General features: G+C 42.1%; 1 protein-coding gene across 2 annotated transcripts in view; it reads right to left on the bottom strand.

Annotated features, from left to right (window-relative positions):
* EPHA4 (EPH receptor A4) overlaps nucleotides 1–15,025 on the bottom strand; it is a 108,604-nt gene that overhangs the window by 58,818 nt on the left and 34,761 nt on the right. For both annotated transcript variants that reach the window (XM_033005423.2, XM_042796855.1), the window contains exon 4: nucleotides 6,449–6,604. In XM_033005423.2, the coding sequence (XP_032861314.2) occupies nucleotides 6,449–6,604 (156 nt within the window). The remainder of the gene's footprint in view (nucleotides 1–6,448; nucleotides 6,605–15,025) is intronic.

The following is a 15,025-nucleotide window of genomic DNA, read 5'->3' as shown; positions in this document are numbered from 1 at the left end:
TATGTTGCTGCTACTAATTGCTTCTTTCAGCAGTTGTGGACAGGTCTCCTGTTGCTGTGGGCTAATTTACACAAGCACTGACAGTTCGGACAACCCTCGCTTCTTGTCTGCCTGGCTATTCCTGACCATTTATCATTATAGACTACGTGTTTTTACAACTGGTGAGACCAAAGTCAACAGTCCACAAGATGCGGCAGCCACTTGAAATATCAGTCATTTGCTCTATTTCCACCCCCCTTCTCCTTTCTGTGCAATACAACTGAGTTTTAATAAGGCAACTGATTTGGTAAACAATTCTTAATTTATTTACATGGGCAAGACTCCTTTGACTTCAGTGGGAGTTCTGCCAAGCTAGGGATCTTGGACCAGCGCCAATGATAAAATGCCCATTCTACTGGCATGTACGATTTCCTATTTACTTGCTGAAAGAACCCTGGTTACCAGCTTCACAATAGGCTTTGTTCCTTTCACCTGCAGAACAATCCAACTGATATTTCCTCTTCTCTCCAGGCTAAGGTAGTTAAACAAAGACGTCCAGTTACCACTGGTAGAGGTGTGGGAAAACTGATGTTTGCAGGTGCCACCCCTGTGGGCTCTGGGTTTCTCTTTCAAAAACTGCCATAAGAATATTTTGCATTGCCACATATGCTAAGACACATTATTGCACATACTCAAATACACTGGGCTGAAGACAATACCACCTGCTTTCACTCACTCTTTCAAGATAAAAAGAAGAATTCCACTATGGATACCAGAAAGTTATCTGACAGTCTGACAGGAAAGAAATTCAACCAGAAAAGTAAGTTATTCTGTCACTGTCATGAATTTTTTATTCTGTTAGCCTTCTAATTTACTTCAACATCTCTACAGAACTGGGTCCCAACTAACCAAATCAAAGCCCCCCACTTAATTGAGTAAATGTCTCTGTTAATTTAAGGCTCTGCCAGAAAATCAGAAAACAGCTAATAAACAGTTGCTGTATTTAAAGGAGTGATGATTTTAAGTCTACTGATTATAAACACACATTGTCAAATTACTCCCATCTCTTCTCCCCAAGCCATAACCACTCCCCTTCTTATTCAACATTTTCTCAATTCCTTCAGCCCATCAACACAGATGAGGGAAGACAGCCTTCTCCTCTGAGATTCCCATCACTCACAATCCCTTTCTCTCAGTCTGGCAGAAATGCAGCGATGGATGGTCTATTTTCCCAGCCTAGATGGAGAAGAAAAATCATTCCCTCCATACTGCCTACCCACTGTTCCCTATGCTCTTACAACTACCATACTGCACCTTAAAAGGCATTTTGACATACTGTTTACATAATAAACAACCTTATATGATGTTTTAAGAACAAAATCATTTACTTAGGGTACAGACATATATAAAGATGTGGAAGAATTATTATGTCATAAATTTAACTTCTGTAGATCAGAGGCTGTGTTGGCATATACTTCATATTATAGAGAATGGGGCCCAACAGCAGGTTAGACTGAAGCAGTGCCAGAACAAGTGTGCAAACCCTGGGAAGGAAGCACAGCAAAGCTGGTGCAAAGCTACCTACAACATACTAACCAGCATGACCTCACGTTGTATTCTACTTTCTTATTCTTCTAAAAGCTAGAACAGTGATAATCAGCGTCTGTCTGGAAATTTAGGAGAGGCACAAGTTGAAGGAAAAAGAGCACATTTGTTTATTTAGAAGTCTAAGCAATCATAATAAACATATGCTCAAATAATCAGCTCATGTGTAATTACTCATTTGCAAGCACAGTTATTAGGTAGGTAAATTCACTCTTTTTTGAAAATGCAGGTCAAATATTTATCTCTGAGATACAGTAAATGCAACACAAGATTGTGCTAAGGGCATATATTAGACTGCAACATTTACAAAATTGAAGTGTTTAGACTTCTCAGAACTTTTTTAAAGCCTCGACCTTGGAAACAAATAAGGACAGTGTTATTTTAATGTGCATTCAAATTTTAACAACACAGTCACACAGCTCTAGTGGAATCCACATTGAGTTTCCACTGTAGATTGCTCATCATTTCATTATGGTTCATTATGCTGATAACTGTCAGAAAGCATTAGAAGCAGGAGCCTTGAGTAATAGCACTGAAATGGTAATTTAAAAACAATATACTTTCTGGAGGAAATACAGCAGTGCACTAAATTCAATTAGAAGAGGCGAATGTAAAGACAAGTAAGTGATGTTTGCTGTTTGAAGTCAGGCTCTTCGATTTCTTGATAACCTAAACTGGAGAAAGCCCTTTTAAAGCTGGCACTTTTCTCTTGCATCTCACTAAATTTGCTCTCATTATCTCTAAGCTTCTCCAGTATAAACTGTCTTAAATGCAACCATTTTAGAAATATTTCAGGCCACGCCAAAATATCAATCAATCAGTCACTGTTTGGGTGGCACAACAGACTAAATTATTCAGGGTCATTTACTGAGACAGATTTCAAGATGGACAGTCTATGCTGGTAATCTCTCTTTTGTAAAGGGCTCCCAATTAAAAATCATTAATAATCTGAATCGAACAGACAATATAAACAATACAAAACCATCCCATTCTCAGTCATAATGTGAGCATTGTTTGTTAAGAAATTGTTAGAGAACCCAACTCATTAACGGTGGGGATGCAGGACCAACGCCCATTAACTTGGGTGGGAACTGCACCTGCCTGCACCAGGCTGCAATTCACAGAATATCTCCTCACAGAGAAGGAAATTCAGGGCTAAGGACCATGATTGAGACTGATTGTTTTCCAGCCTCATGGATTTGTGTGCTGATAAGGCAATTTATTCTCCATTAGATTGCTAACCTTATGAAAGACCCATCCTCTCAGCAAGTACTGAAATATAATAAAGGTCTGAATAGCTGCCTTAACATCATTTTTGTGATGCTTCCAAAAGGGAAAGGCATCCCTGTTTTCCACAGTTTGTGCTCAAGTGTATCATAGGTCAATCATACCCTCTCCATGCCCAAGCACACAGCCGACAAGCCCACCGTGCTTCAGAGTTGAAAGTCTAAATTCCTGAGTTAGGTCAAAGCAGCAGATCCAGGGCGGCTCTGCTCCTCAGTGGCACAGACATGTTACAGATTATCCCCATAAGACAAGCTTGAGAAAAAGGTGCATCAGTAAACATGTGTATGTCAGGGTGTCTATGCCTGGCCCTCCAACACAGACCACTCCACCATCTCCTACACTCATATCCCACCACGTTCTGCTCTTACTTGTACAGACGTTAAGCCAGGTATAACTACTCACTCTAGCAGAGCTAAAATAAAGCAGAATACTCAAACCAGAGTTTGAGTTATTTGTTTAGATTGGATGGCTGGCTTACCTGAAGGTTAGACACAGTTTTTACAACTCAACAATGGATGGAGATGTCAGAGAGTGGTGTTATAGAATGAGACAACTCTGAAGCACCTCTCCTGACCAGCGCATCAGGAAGTAGGTGTTGTTTTTATTACTTACCACGGGAATTGCGATAAAGGAAAAGGAAGGGAAATTCTCCAATTCCCTTTCATCCACTAGTACAATCAGGCTAATGGAAAGTTGTAATGGTCTTCCTCCCCAACCTAGAAGGTGAGATAAGTGACGAGGCCAGCCAGTTTATTACTAAAGGAAATCAATAGCCAAGGGTCAAAGCTTTACAAAAACACATCCTAAGAAGGCTGAAGTTCTTCATCTTAAAAAGTGTTTAGAAATAATAAAGAAAGGATCAATCCACAGCCCATTCCAGGTGTTCTCTCCAAATTACCCAATGTTACTTTTATTCACCTGGTCTAATAGTTCTCCAACTGAACAGAAACCTGATTTTACAAGCCAGTGGAGCAGAGTCTATCTTTTTGCTAGAAGAATGGATCTCAGATACTGTGTTTTATTTCTTCATTAGTGCGCCGTCACACTGAGCGATTACTAAATGCAGGGCTGAATGAGAATACCAGGGTTAAAGAGAGCATAATGAACAAAGAAGGTGCCTGATTATTATGGCTGTCAGCACAAGGGAATTAGGTTTGTCACCTGGTTTAACCAACTGGTAAGAACTGATTAGAGTCTGAATCCGTCTGAAAGAACCTTTGATGTTTACGCTCCCTTCTGTCTCCACATCTTGTCAGGAAAGGCAGACAAATGGGGAGCTTCTTCCGGAGGGGCTTCCTTCAGCAGAAGCCCTCCAAACACCTTCTGTCGCTTGCCTCAAGTGCATGGGTGGAAGGCTGCTCAGGGTGGGGAGCACAGCAAACAAACAGTCCCCCCAGGAGCCCCTGGCACCCCACTCCTTGTGCAACACAGGGGTGCACCATGCACGCAGGGCTGCATTTTGTGCCTGTGCAGGTACCACAATCACAGCAACATTCAAACACTGCTAAGGCAGACCTCAAAGAGGGGATATTAGCACAGCAGTGAGTAGGGGAGTAAAGCTGCCCCACAAGTCTGCTCAGAAATAACCTCTGTCTCCTCCTTCACCTTGGATCACAGAAAAAGAAGCCCTTAAGCTACAATAAAGTTCAAAGCTATGATGTGGGACCTCCAGAGAGGCCTGTTTTCCAAGACCAGGTGTCCATGGGACTGTGGTGTTGCCTTGCCTCTGCATGCTGAGTCCTCCCAGACTGCCACAGAGATGAAGACTGAGGCCAGAACCATGGACCTTGCCTTCTCTTCTTCCCTCTTCATATTTTCAGGGTAAAAGACCAAGATCAGGGACTTCAACTCTGACTGACCTCCAAAGACTGGAATAGGGAAGGGTGCCAGAAGTAGGCCCAAGGCTTGACAAAAATGGGCTAAGCTTGCAGGGGTAAATTTTGCAATAAGAGCAAACATAGATATCATTTGCGCACAATTCCCCCATCTGGAAGTGTTTTGCTCTCTCCTCATACTTCATTCACTGCACATGCCTATTTAAATTCAACCAGTTGATTACTAATTTGATTTCTATTTGGTCAGGATATCACTCACTAGGACCAGGGCTTTATGAGAGAAACTTTTGCTGTTATAATGTTATTTAGGGCGTACCTTTTAAACAATAGTTTTATTGTTGCAAAAAGACATATCTCCTATCAAAATGGTCAAGCTTTATATCTCCTACTGTAAATTATATTATAAAAAGCAAGTTCCTACCCAGCAAGGTTTCACAATACAGTTAGACCTCTATCCCCAGTCAATGTTTGGCAAGGGATATACGGACCTCTCTGCTTTACTACTAAGCAAAAGCAGCTGTTCCTTGCTGTGCCCAGACCTGCTTAATCACCACCCAGCAAAACTCACAGCTGAATAGGAGATCACTGAAGAAGAACTGGAATCAAGGGGCTGTGGGGAAGGCTTAGTTATGGACATACTTTGTTTCTGCCTTGTAAGGGAGAAATTAAGATTTAAATAAATGTGAGTCATCTCTCCAAAATTAATTTGGAATATATTAAAATGTTACAAAAGAAATATCTCAGCCTTCCCTCCCTCACTGACACACACACAGTCTCTCTACATAAATATACAGCTGAACTCCAAAAATCTGGAAGCATTTCCAATAGCTTTCAGAGAAAGTCACACACTGGTAAAATAGAGCCCTTTCACTTAATGTTTCAAACTACTCTGCTCCTATAGAAGTGTAAACCAAAGAACTAGATGATCATGATTTAACACCAGGGCATGCCCGGAATCCCAGGTCTTCGACAATGTTAGCCATTAACCAACACATAGGACAAGGAGTTGTTCCAGCAACCCTCTGGGTGTGCTCTGCGCGCTTTGCCTCTTGTTCTCCCTGTTGAAGGCATTCCGGTGGAACTAAAGCAAACTCCACTTGCTGTACATGATGTATTTATCTATAAAGAATAAAATAAACCCTACTTGGAGTGTTTGTTTCATTAAGGTTTAAGATTTATTATTACCGACCCTCAGAGGAACACTTTTATGTTCCTAAGGATGACCAGCTATATTTTGAGCAAATTAGATATATAATGACATTATAAACATTACCTGTTTATCCTAGATCACACAATTATTAGAAAAGCTTTCACAATTTCTACAAATGTCAATACTTAAAGAGATGAAAGGTGATGTGATCTACTGGACAGGTCCTCAGACTGGAACTTAGACCTGTATTTTATTTCCAACTCTGCTACTGAGGTGTTCGAGTCACTCCGCTTTTGTGGCTTTGTCTCTTCTCAGTGTCCTGATTTATTTAGACTGTAAGCTCTCAAGGGTCAGTGCAACCATGTCACTGTTAGGAATTCAGGGCTAAGAACTAATGCTTTCTATCCCAGAAGTGTGAGCCAAAACTGCATCTGCAAAGGGCTGTAAGAGCTACTCAATGCTGCTCTCAGAAGCATGACACTTCTTAAGAGACACAGATCTCCAGGCAGTATTTCCTACGTACACAGTGAAAGAAAGACAGGAGAAGAAACAGACGATAAAATGGGAAGAGACTGTTCAAAGACCAACTTACGAGTGCAGGGCATCGAGGCAGCATCATTTTCAGCTCGGAAAAAGCCCCGATCGCAGGTGCAGGAGGTAGAGCCTTCCCAGATGGAGTAGCTGTGAGGCGGGCATTTGGCACAAGCAACATCTGTCGAGAGAGCCTTGTAGTATCCGATTTTGCAAGCTAGATGGAGGAACAGGAAGGGAGAGTGTTACTTGCCCAAGCTGTGATCATAAATTGCTAGCTTACTTATTTAAAATCAAGGCAGGAGACATTTCAAAGAGATCTAATGATGTCCTCTTAGCCCCAGGTGAAGAATTAACAATCATCACACTCTTAATGAGTAATCCTATGTCAGGGGATACTGATTTCTAATTCCAACAAGAGCCATTTTAAAAGCTGGCTTGGAGATGGTAAAAAAAAAAAATTATACTCTTCTATTGACACTGCCAGAAAATCAGCTGCCTCTTTGTGCTTACTGCAGAGTTGCATGTTGCTTAACCCATGTCCACCTGCATTCACACACACACACACAGAGCATGACAAAAGGGGTGCAATTGGTTTATTCTATGACCACTTAAGGAATGGCAGCTGACAGTCAGACACTGCCAATTTTTAAGAGGGAGTGGGACAGGAACCCACTGGGATTGGCAGCGAGGCCCTCAGCCTAACATGCCTGGAAATGGCATGTCTCCCTCCTGGCAAGGCAGAATTCATTTGGCTCTTTCTCCCCAAGGGAGGAAATCAGCAATGCTCTCCCCTCCTCAAAGCCTGGTCATAGCAGTAACTGCACCACTGCCACCAGGTCCCATGTGCAGCTGGCAAGCTTTCAGTGACATCATCTTCATAAATGCAGTGCTTACATGAATGACTACTTTTACATCACTTGGAAAAAACTCATTAGCATCATTAATAACGCGTTTTAATAGTGGCTAACAGGTATGTCATCCTAGAAATTTTTCCCTTGGCTAGAGATAAAAGCCCACCCTCACCACTGGCTTTCAGCGCTACAGAGAACAGAGAAAATACCCAGGCATGCGAACGTGTAAAAAGGAAAGGTTGTTCCCAGTATTTACTGCGTGACTCACTCTCACATCTCGTCATTTATCACCTACGCTACCTTTAGGGTTCCCCTGCTATGCACAGGCTCCAGTCTGCGGGGCACAGGCCCCCCCACAGCCAGGACTCGCTCTTTTTGTTTTACCCTTCCCCCAGCCCCCCTCGTTCTCTCCCTCCTTCTCTTATGAAGCCCTCCAATGGGAAATGGAGAGGGATTTTAGTAGCACATTTAAAAAACAGCAAGTTACTTCACTCTTATTGACCAAAGCCATTTATGGCATTTCCTTAACGAGTCCTAATTTTACGATGTGCTGTGTGCCATCTGTAAGAGCACTGGGAGATCATTCCCCTTTCACTGTGCCTGTCACTGGACCAGAGAATCTTATAAAAACACATTGCTCAAGTGACTAAGATTTACACTTCCAGAGTTTACATGCATCACGTTATTAGATAAGGTTCAACCTGCAAGGTGCTTTTTGGCTATGCTTCAAATGGCCTTGGGGTTTCGATTAAAATCAGAAACCACAGCTTTGGCAGGAAGAATCACGGGGGTCAAACCCAGTCTCCCCACATCAGAGACAATTAGTCCCTGAACACAAATACAAACCCACTGGGTACAGCCTATCAGCCAGGCAGCCGCAGCACACAAAGGCAACTCAGGCAAAATAGCTTACTCTGCTTGTGACATGAATTGCCCCTAGGGGAAAAAAAAAAAAAAAAAAAAAAAAAACCAAAACAAAAAAACACAAAACCATGGAAAATTACCTTTCAGTTTTTATATGATTCGCAATATCTGGTGAGTTGTACTATCACTACATGTCTTCTTGTGCTTGGTTTAACAACAACAGCAGTCAAGTGGCAGATGCTGTTCTGAGATATTATTCCTGGTTTTCACTGTCACAGCTCAGATCAGAAATACACCTAAGCCTGTATATGACCAGGACAGACACCAACATGCAGAATCTTACTGCCATAGATGAAGACAAGGCATAGAAAAACAGAATACAAGAGGAGACCAAGCTGACTGCTCTTACCCACAAAATTCTTTCTATTATTCAATGTTTTTAAAAAAAAAAACCACGTAAACACTAACATTACCATTAATATGAACATCATAGTTCACAGAAATTATTAAACAAAGAGCTGTCTTTAGCATCTCCCTAGTATTAAAATACTTAGATGATAAACAATCTAGTACAAGGCTGAAGATCCTTCTCGGGCTATAACATGCTTTTGGAAAGGTAGGCGAATGTCACAGGTAAAGATTTTTGTGACCATTCCTCCTCCTTACTGTCTTTTCAGGCTCTGGTTTAAAATGGAATAGATGGATTCCGTGGATACTGCAAGGTCAACAGTCCATGATTCAAGGATTTTTTTTCCCCCTCATTTCATGCACTGTATTTTGTTTTCTACTATATTAAGTCAAGATCATTAATATTTCAAGACCTGAAGAAAGCTCTCCAAATGCAGTGGCTGCTCCTAAAGCACACACAGCCATTTTGCTTCAAAAATCACCTACTCTTGAACACCTAGTTTTCTTCATTTCAGTGTGCTCTGAGATTCACCACTTTTCAGCACGTGGCATAAAAGGACATTAGAGCATGTGTTATATTAAACCAGTAGTTCTTTTCCCCTAAGAGCTCCATGGTACCGTCACTTAAAAATTTTATTCTAATCCTGTAAAAGCTGTTCTTAGCATGAAATACTGCTCACACACCTATTACAACCAGCGCCTGTTAAGGTTACGGATGGGCTTTTTTTGGAGGTTAATGATTTAGTAGGCAAATAAGAAGCCTGTACAGAACCTGTTCCCTGAAAGTCTTTATTGCTTGCTCATGACAAATCTTCATGTGGCTGCTTTTCTAGGAAGGATTTGCTGGGTGAGACCCAGCATGAATGGGGTTCTTACACGGTTTTTGAAAGATACCATTGTAAAAAGATTAGTTCACATGTGCAATGCAAACTTTGAATTCAGTTCCTTAGCTTTGCCTTAATTAGTTTTTTCTGTTAGCCGGTTGTTTGGGGGTTTTTTTTATATAAAAAAAAGAGAAAATTCTTTTCTCTTGTTTAGATCACCCACGAGCATAACAAGGTTACCATCATCTTCACTAGATCCAAGGAAAATTCTCAAACAAAAATATTTTCAGCATGAAGAAGCTCAGTCTTTCCTCAGAACAACTCACATTGATTTTAAACGGACACCAGCTCAAAATAACTATGCTGATATCTTTGATTTCTAACATTAAAATATATTTGACTTCTATTTCTCTTAAAGCAAGACAGGATTTGACAAACACTGCAGGTCATTATAATATGCGCTTTTTTTTTTTTTTTTTACCAGAGTTATACATGCTAAAACTGCAAAAAATTAAAAACTGCACTGAAGAATTATGGAAGTTCAGGCAAATCTGGATGTAAATTTTCTCAAGCTGTTTTTCAAACCATTTTCTCATTAAAACCTGATTTTCAGACTCATAGCTTTCTCAAAAAAAAAAAAAAAAAAAATGCCTGTGTGGGCTTGAAAGTCTGCTTACTTAGTGTCTCCAAATGCTGAATTTTCTATTAGAAAATTTCAGCCAGCAATTTCAGAATTTAAAAACTCATCTCATAGTGGATGGGATTCTGGTCACATTCTTTTAGTCACAGTTACAACAAAATGTATGTATTAAATTGTTTTTAACTATTTTAAAATAACTATGTTTTTTTCTGATTTGGGGGGGGAGTGTATCTTTAAAAAAACTACTCTTGAAAATTTAAAGTTGTTAAAAAAAAATCCTCCAGTGCTTGCTCTTCAATTGTTCCTTTGTCCTTGTTGAAATGGCAATGAATCTTTCCATCATAGTTTTAAGAAGGCTGACATGCTTAATAGTTCTTTAAAAAAAAAAAAAAAAAAAGAAAAAAAAAAAGCATAAGCATAATGTCTTGCAAAGGCTTGGATAAAGAAACTAACCCAGTCTCTTCGCTGACAAGTTCCTAAATCATTAAAAATGCAGTGTGTATCTCAAAAACATCTCAGCGAGCTCTGAGCAGAGTCTTTGGTAGCGTCATGGGGGCAGCTCTGCTCTTCACCCACAAGTCGGCTGAGCCGGAGGGACACTGCCCCGGGGGCGAAGGGACCCTGGGGCCAGGCAGTGCTGGGGCTGGGACCAACCAGCCACCAGGCCTGGAAAAAAACGGTTTGTACCTGCTGCCTCAGCTTCTGCTGAAGAGGAGAACTCACAACCGAGAAAAATACTGATTTCCAGATTAGGAGCTAATGAAGAGAATGGGGTGAATAAACAGGCACAGAAACATGGTTGTGCTGAAGTAAATCTAGTTAAGTCAATGAACTTATATTAGAAGAAAATTTGACATAGTTGTTCTAAAGTGCTTATTTGCAGCAGCAGCGACTAGTGGGATGGCATTTCTGTAGGGAGGGGAGGTACAGAACAGGCACAGGAACGCTGGACTGCAGAGCCATCCCCCTATAGATCACCATGGTAGTGGCTGCAACCTCCAAATGGGTTGCGCTTGGAAAGGGCCCTCAAGCAGGACAGGATCAGCAATGAAACACAAATCATGAGCCCACTGCACCCCTTCCTCTCAAAAGGGACCAGGGCACCACTGTGAACATGTATGATCACAGACAAGTGAATAACATAGCTAAAAACCTAGGGAGTTAGCTGAAATTTCAGAAACAATGCATTTAGTAGTTTCCATTTTTTGAAGCAGAAAAATATATCAGCTACATACTCATGAAAATTTCAAAATTCCTTATGATGCAATTTGGAATCAAATCTCCCTCCACACACATAGGGGGAAACTTTTTTGAAGTCAATGACTGCAGCCAACTTTAATGAAAAACCCTGCTATAGTATTCTTGGTGAAATGAAGGACAAAGAAAATAATTTCAGAGAAGATATTTCAGTGTCAGCCTTATAAACTTTAGTGAGAAAATACATTTGTGTTTAAAGACTTGAAAAAATGCTTTGATAGCTTATTTCATGTCTTTCATCACTGGTCACTTTTTCTACAGCTCTTCCCTGTCTGGAAATATTTTAAGCTCATGTTTTAACTGCATCCTTAGGAACAAAAAGTTACTTTTATTTTCCCCCTCTAATGTTGCTCTTATTCTTTAAAAGGATGGATTTTCTCTCTCAGATTGTAACAAAACCACATCTGCCACATAAGTAGGCAGCATCTTCTCAGCTCTCTTTTACTGTTATTACCATTTCTGAACAGATTTTTGTGTGTTAATTATAGAACTCAATTGTTTGGATAGTCTCTTTTGATGAGGTTTATGCCCCGCACCATGAACCCCTCCGTTATTGTACAGCTGTTTTCCTTCCAAATGCTCATCAGGGTTTTCTAATTGTCAAGCTGTCCCAGCGACTAGTTCTTTTGACCTAAAAGTCAAAGAAAGGGAGTCACCCTTGTCTCCCCGACATGAATACCGCAGGAGTCCCAGTGGCCCCCCTAATACCTACGAGACAATGGTTTTCCAGATCATTGCCACTACAAGCATAATTGGGTTTTGGGTGAAATGAGAAGATTTTAAATAGGATGAATTAATGAGTTTCTTGTAAAATTAAGTCGTTCTCCTGGTCCAATCTAATTACTCACTGTAATGCCCCTGAGGGTGATAAATAAAGATCCTTAGAAGCCAGGGGAAAAAAAAAAAAAAAAAAAAAAAAAAGGCTTTCTCTTGAGCCTTTCTTAAAAGTCAAGTTGTAGAATCTGCTGTGATGTACCAAATGCTGTTTCCAAATAATGTCAGATTGCTTTGATGTCCACATTGTAAGATCTTTGGCTCCTGTTAATAATGACTATATGATTGCTACAAATTAAAAGGAGTTCTCGGTCTTTAACTCATATCTCCGATGAGAAAATCAGTATTTCTACACGCTAAGCATATATTTCTGTTCCATGAACGACACAAGGAAACACAAACACAATCCCACTAGGGAAAGAGCCTAGACTGTTTGACTTCAAAGCACTTTCACTGCATGATTTGATACAAACTTGGGAAGTTCAAAACAGAAATAAAGGGACCTTGGAGCACAAACTTACTATGATGTAAAATCCAAACTCTGTTTAAGCCACTGAAACTGTGCATGCAGGTACACTTGCAGGTATGCACATAGACCTCTGGTGCAAAGCCACAGCATAAACTGAGTGGAGGAGCTTTTCACACAGGCAATCTGAACAACCTTAAAAAAAAATAAATCTTTGGGTTTTTTTTCCTCAGTGCAGCAGCCGTGGCAGCAAGTCTGCAGCTTGTGCTGTGGTTTGGTTTTCGTTTTTTTTTTTTTTTTTTTTTTTTTTTTAAAAACTCTGGGGATTGACCCGGTGATGAGAGGAGAGCTGCAGCCCTGACAGGAGCGTTGGATTCCCGGACAGCCCCCAGGCACACTCCTCTGCCAGGCTGTACCAGGCTTCCCCGATGGTTCCTACAGTGGGACCCAGCAGTCTGGCCCCCAGTCGCTGCGGGTGATGTGTCCCTGCTGCTGCTGCTCACCTCGCACCCACATCCCTCCCAGAGCAAGCTGCAAGCAGAGCGCAGCCCCTCTCCCCTGCTGCCCTGCACGAGCCTGGCCTGTGCACCAGGCAGCTTCCACTCAGCTGCAGAGAGGCTCACCCTCCTCCATCCCCCAGGCACCCAAGGCGGTGGGAGGAGAGGGGTGGCAGGCACCCAGCCCCAGGAAAGCACAAGATCCCCCGGGGGCTGCCCAGAGACAAGGCCACCCCATGCTGGGCTAGGGCTGCCCGAGGTGGCAGCCACACAGCCTTGCACAGGGCTGTTCCCTTCAAACTCACACTGACCATGACCCTTCCAAGGCCAAAGTCCACATCCGACAAGGGAGACCTTATCTGGCTGGGTTTTTCCTGATGCAATAATTCTAAACATTAGAAGACCGACGCCAGGCACGTGGTCTCCAGCTATACAGCACTGCAGAGGTGACTCTCCATCAGCCACTTGTTGGAGGAGGTCTGCTGCAGGAGAACTCAGCCACACCACACCAAACGATGGTGGCTCCACTGCAGATGACTGTTGCAGCCCTTTTGGCCATCAGAAAAGGCTCAGCTGCACACAGCAGGACAAGGAAGAGGAGGGCAGCATCCCAAGGCAGTGGCTGTAGGTAGTCACAGTGATACTCAGAAACCTTCAGCAATCCAACGGTGCTCTGCTTGGTGTGCATTCATGGTGAGATGATGATCAACTCATTGATAGGTGGCCAGATTTTTATTTTTATGTTTTTAGCTCCTAGGAGACAAGAAATTCAACTGCCTACTTCGGTTTCAGAAGATAAAAGAAGTGAGGAACAAGAAGCTAGAGAGATCTTTAGTGCAGAAATAAATCACGATCACCATCCAAGGTCTCTTCTTGAATCCTCAGGAAGGAAAGGGATGAGGCATTCACTCACTGCTAACTACAAGGCACGGATTGACATGACCTATCAAAGATGGCAGGGAATGGCCATGCACTGACATCAGCCAAATCCCTCTGCACCCTCAGACACAACCCATTAGGTCCCACAGACTCATATCTGTCCACTTCACTTAACTGCCTCTTAGCTCAGTCCTCTCCACAGATTCTGCTGGACCTGGAAGGCCTGGCAGCCAACCATATTAGTGAAAACCAAGGCAAAAAAGCATTCAGTATCCCAGTCTTTTCCTCGTCCTTGGTCACCAGGTCTCTTCCCCCACTGAGCAGTGAGTCCATATTTCCTCAGCATTCCTTTTGGTGCCTGCAGAAGCAGGTGTCCTTGGTGTCCTTCATATCCCTCACCAGGTCCAACTCCAGACAAGCTTTGGCTTTCCTAACTCCTCCCCTGCATCCTCAGGCAATGGCTAGACTGTACAGTCCTCGTGAGCACTTCTGTTGTGTCTCTGAGCTGTGCCAGGGGCTCCCTGCCCATCCACCCTGGCCTCCTGCTACCCCTGCTTTGCCTTCTGCAGCTGCAATGGGCTGTTTGTGGACTTTCAGCACCTTCTCCTTTGCAAACCACCAGCTCTGTGGGCTTCTTCGTTGCCCTCCTGACAAATTCCTGAACAAGCCAAAATCTGCTCTCTTTTTTTTTTTAATATATGTGAAGTCTAGTGAAATAAAACATGAGAAATGAAGAAGTTGGTAGCTCAGCAAAGGGCATAAGCACAAGAGAACAGGACATCTGATACGACAATCTGTTCAAGAGAGCTACAGGCACAAACAAAACTGCCAGGTGTATGATACAAGAACTAGAATGGCCTATTAATCCCAGCCAAGGAGGTCTTGTTCATCCAGGTATCATTTTCTTGAAATAGCCTTCAAAGTCCATTGCCAGACATTTTTACCATGCAGCCCTGCACTTGGACATCGTGTACCACAGGCACAGACCCACGGCACCGCTGGCACCATTACACTTCCAAATCTTCTCTGTAGGGACAGAGTTTGTATTTTTGGAGTGCCACTCCTTAGCAGTATCAGTTCTCCCAGGCTTCACACAGAGAAATTCTATGCTTGTTTTCTACAGAAACTTTTCAAATCAACTTGTATTTCATAAAACAGAAATATAATTATGCTGA

This window comes from Tyto alba, unplaced genomic scaffold (assembly GCF_018691265.1).
Source record: "Tyto alba isolate M040663 unplaced genomic scaffold, T.alba_DEE_v4.0 Super-Scaffold_10, whole genome shotgun sequence".
In the NCBI taxonomy this organism is placed as follows: Eukaryota; Metazoa; Chordata; class Aves; order Strigiformes; family Tytonidae; genus Tyto; species Tyto alba.
Note: the sequence above shows the minus strand (reverse complement) of the source record. Positions and strands in the feature narration are given on the sequence as shown.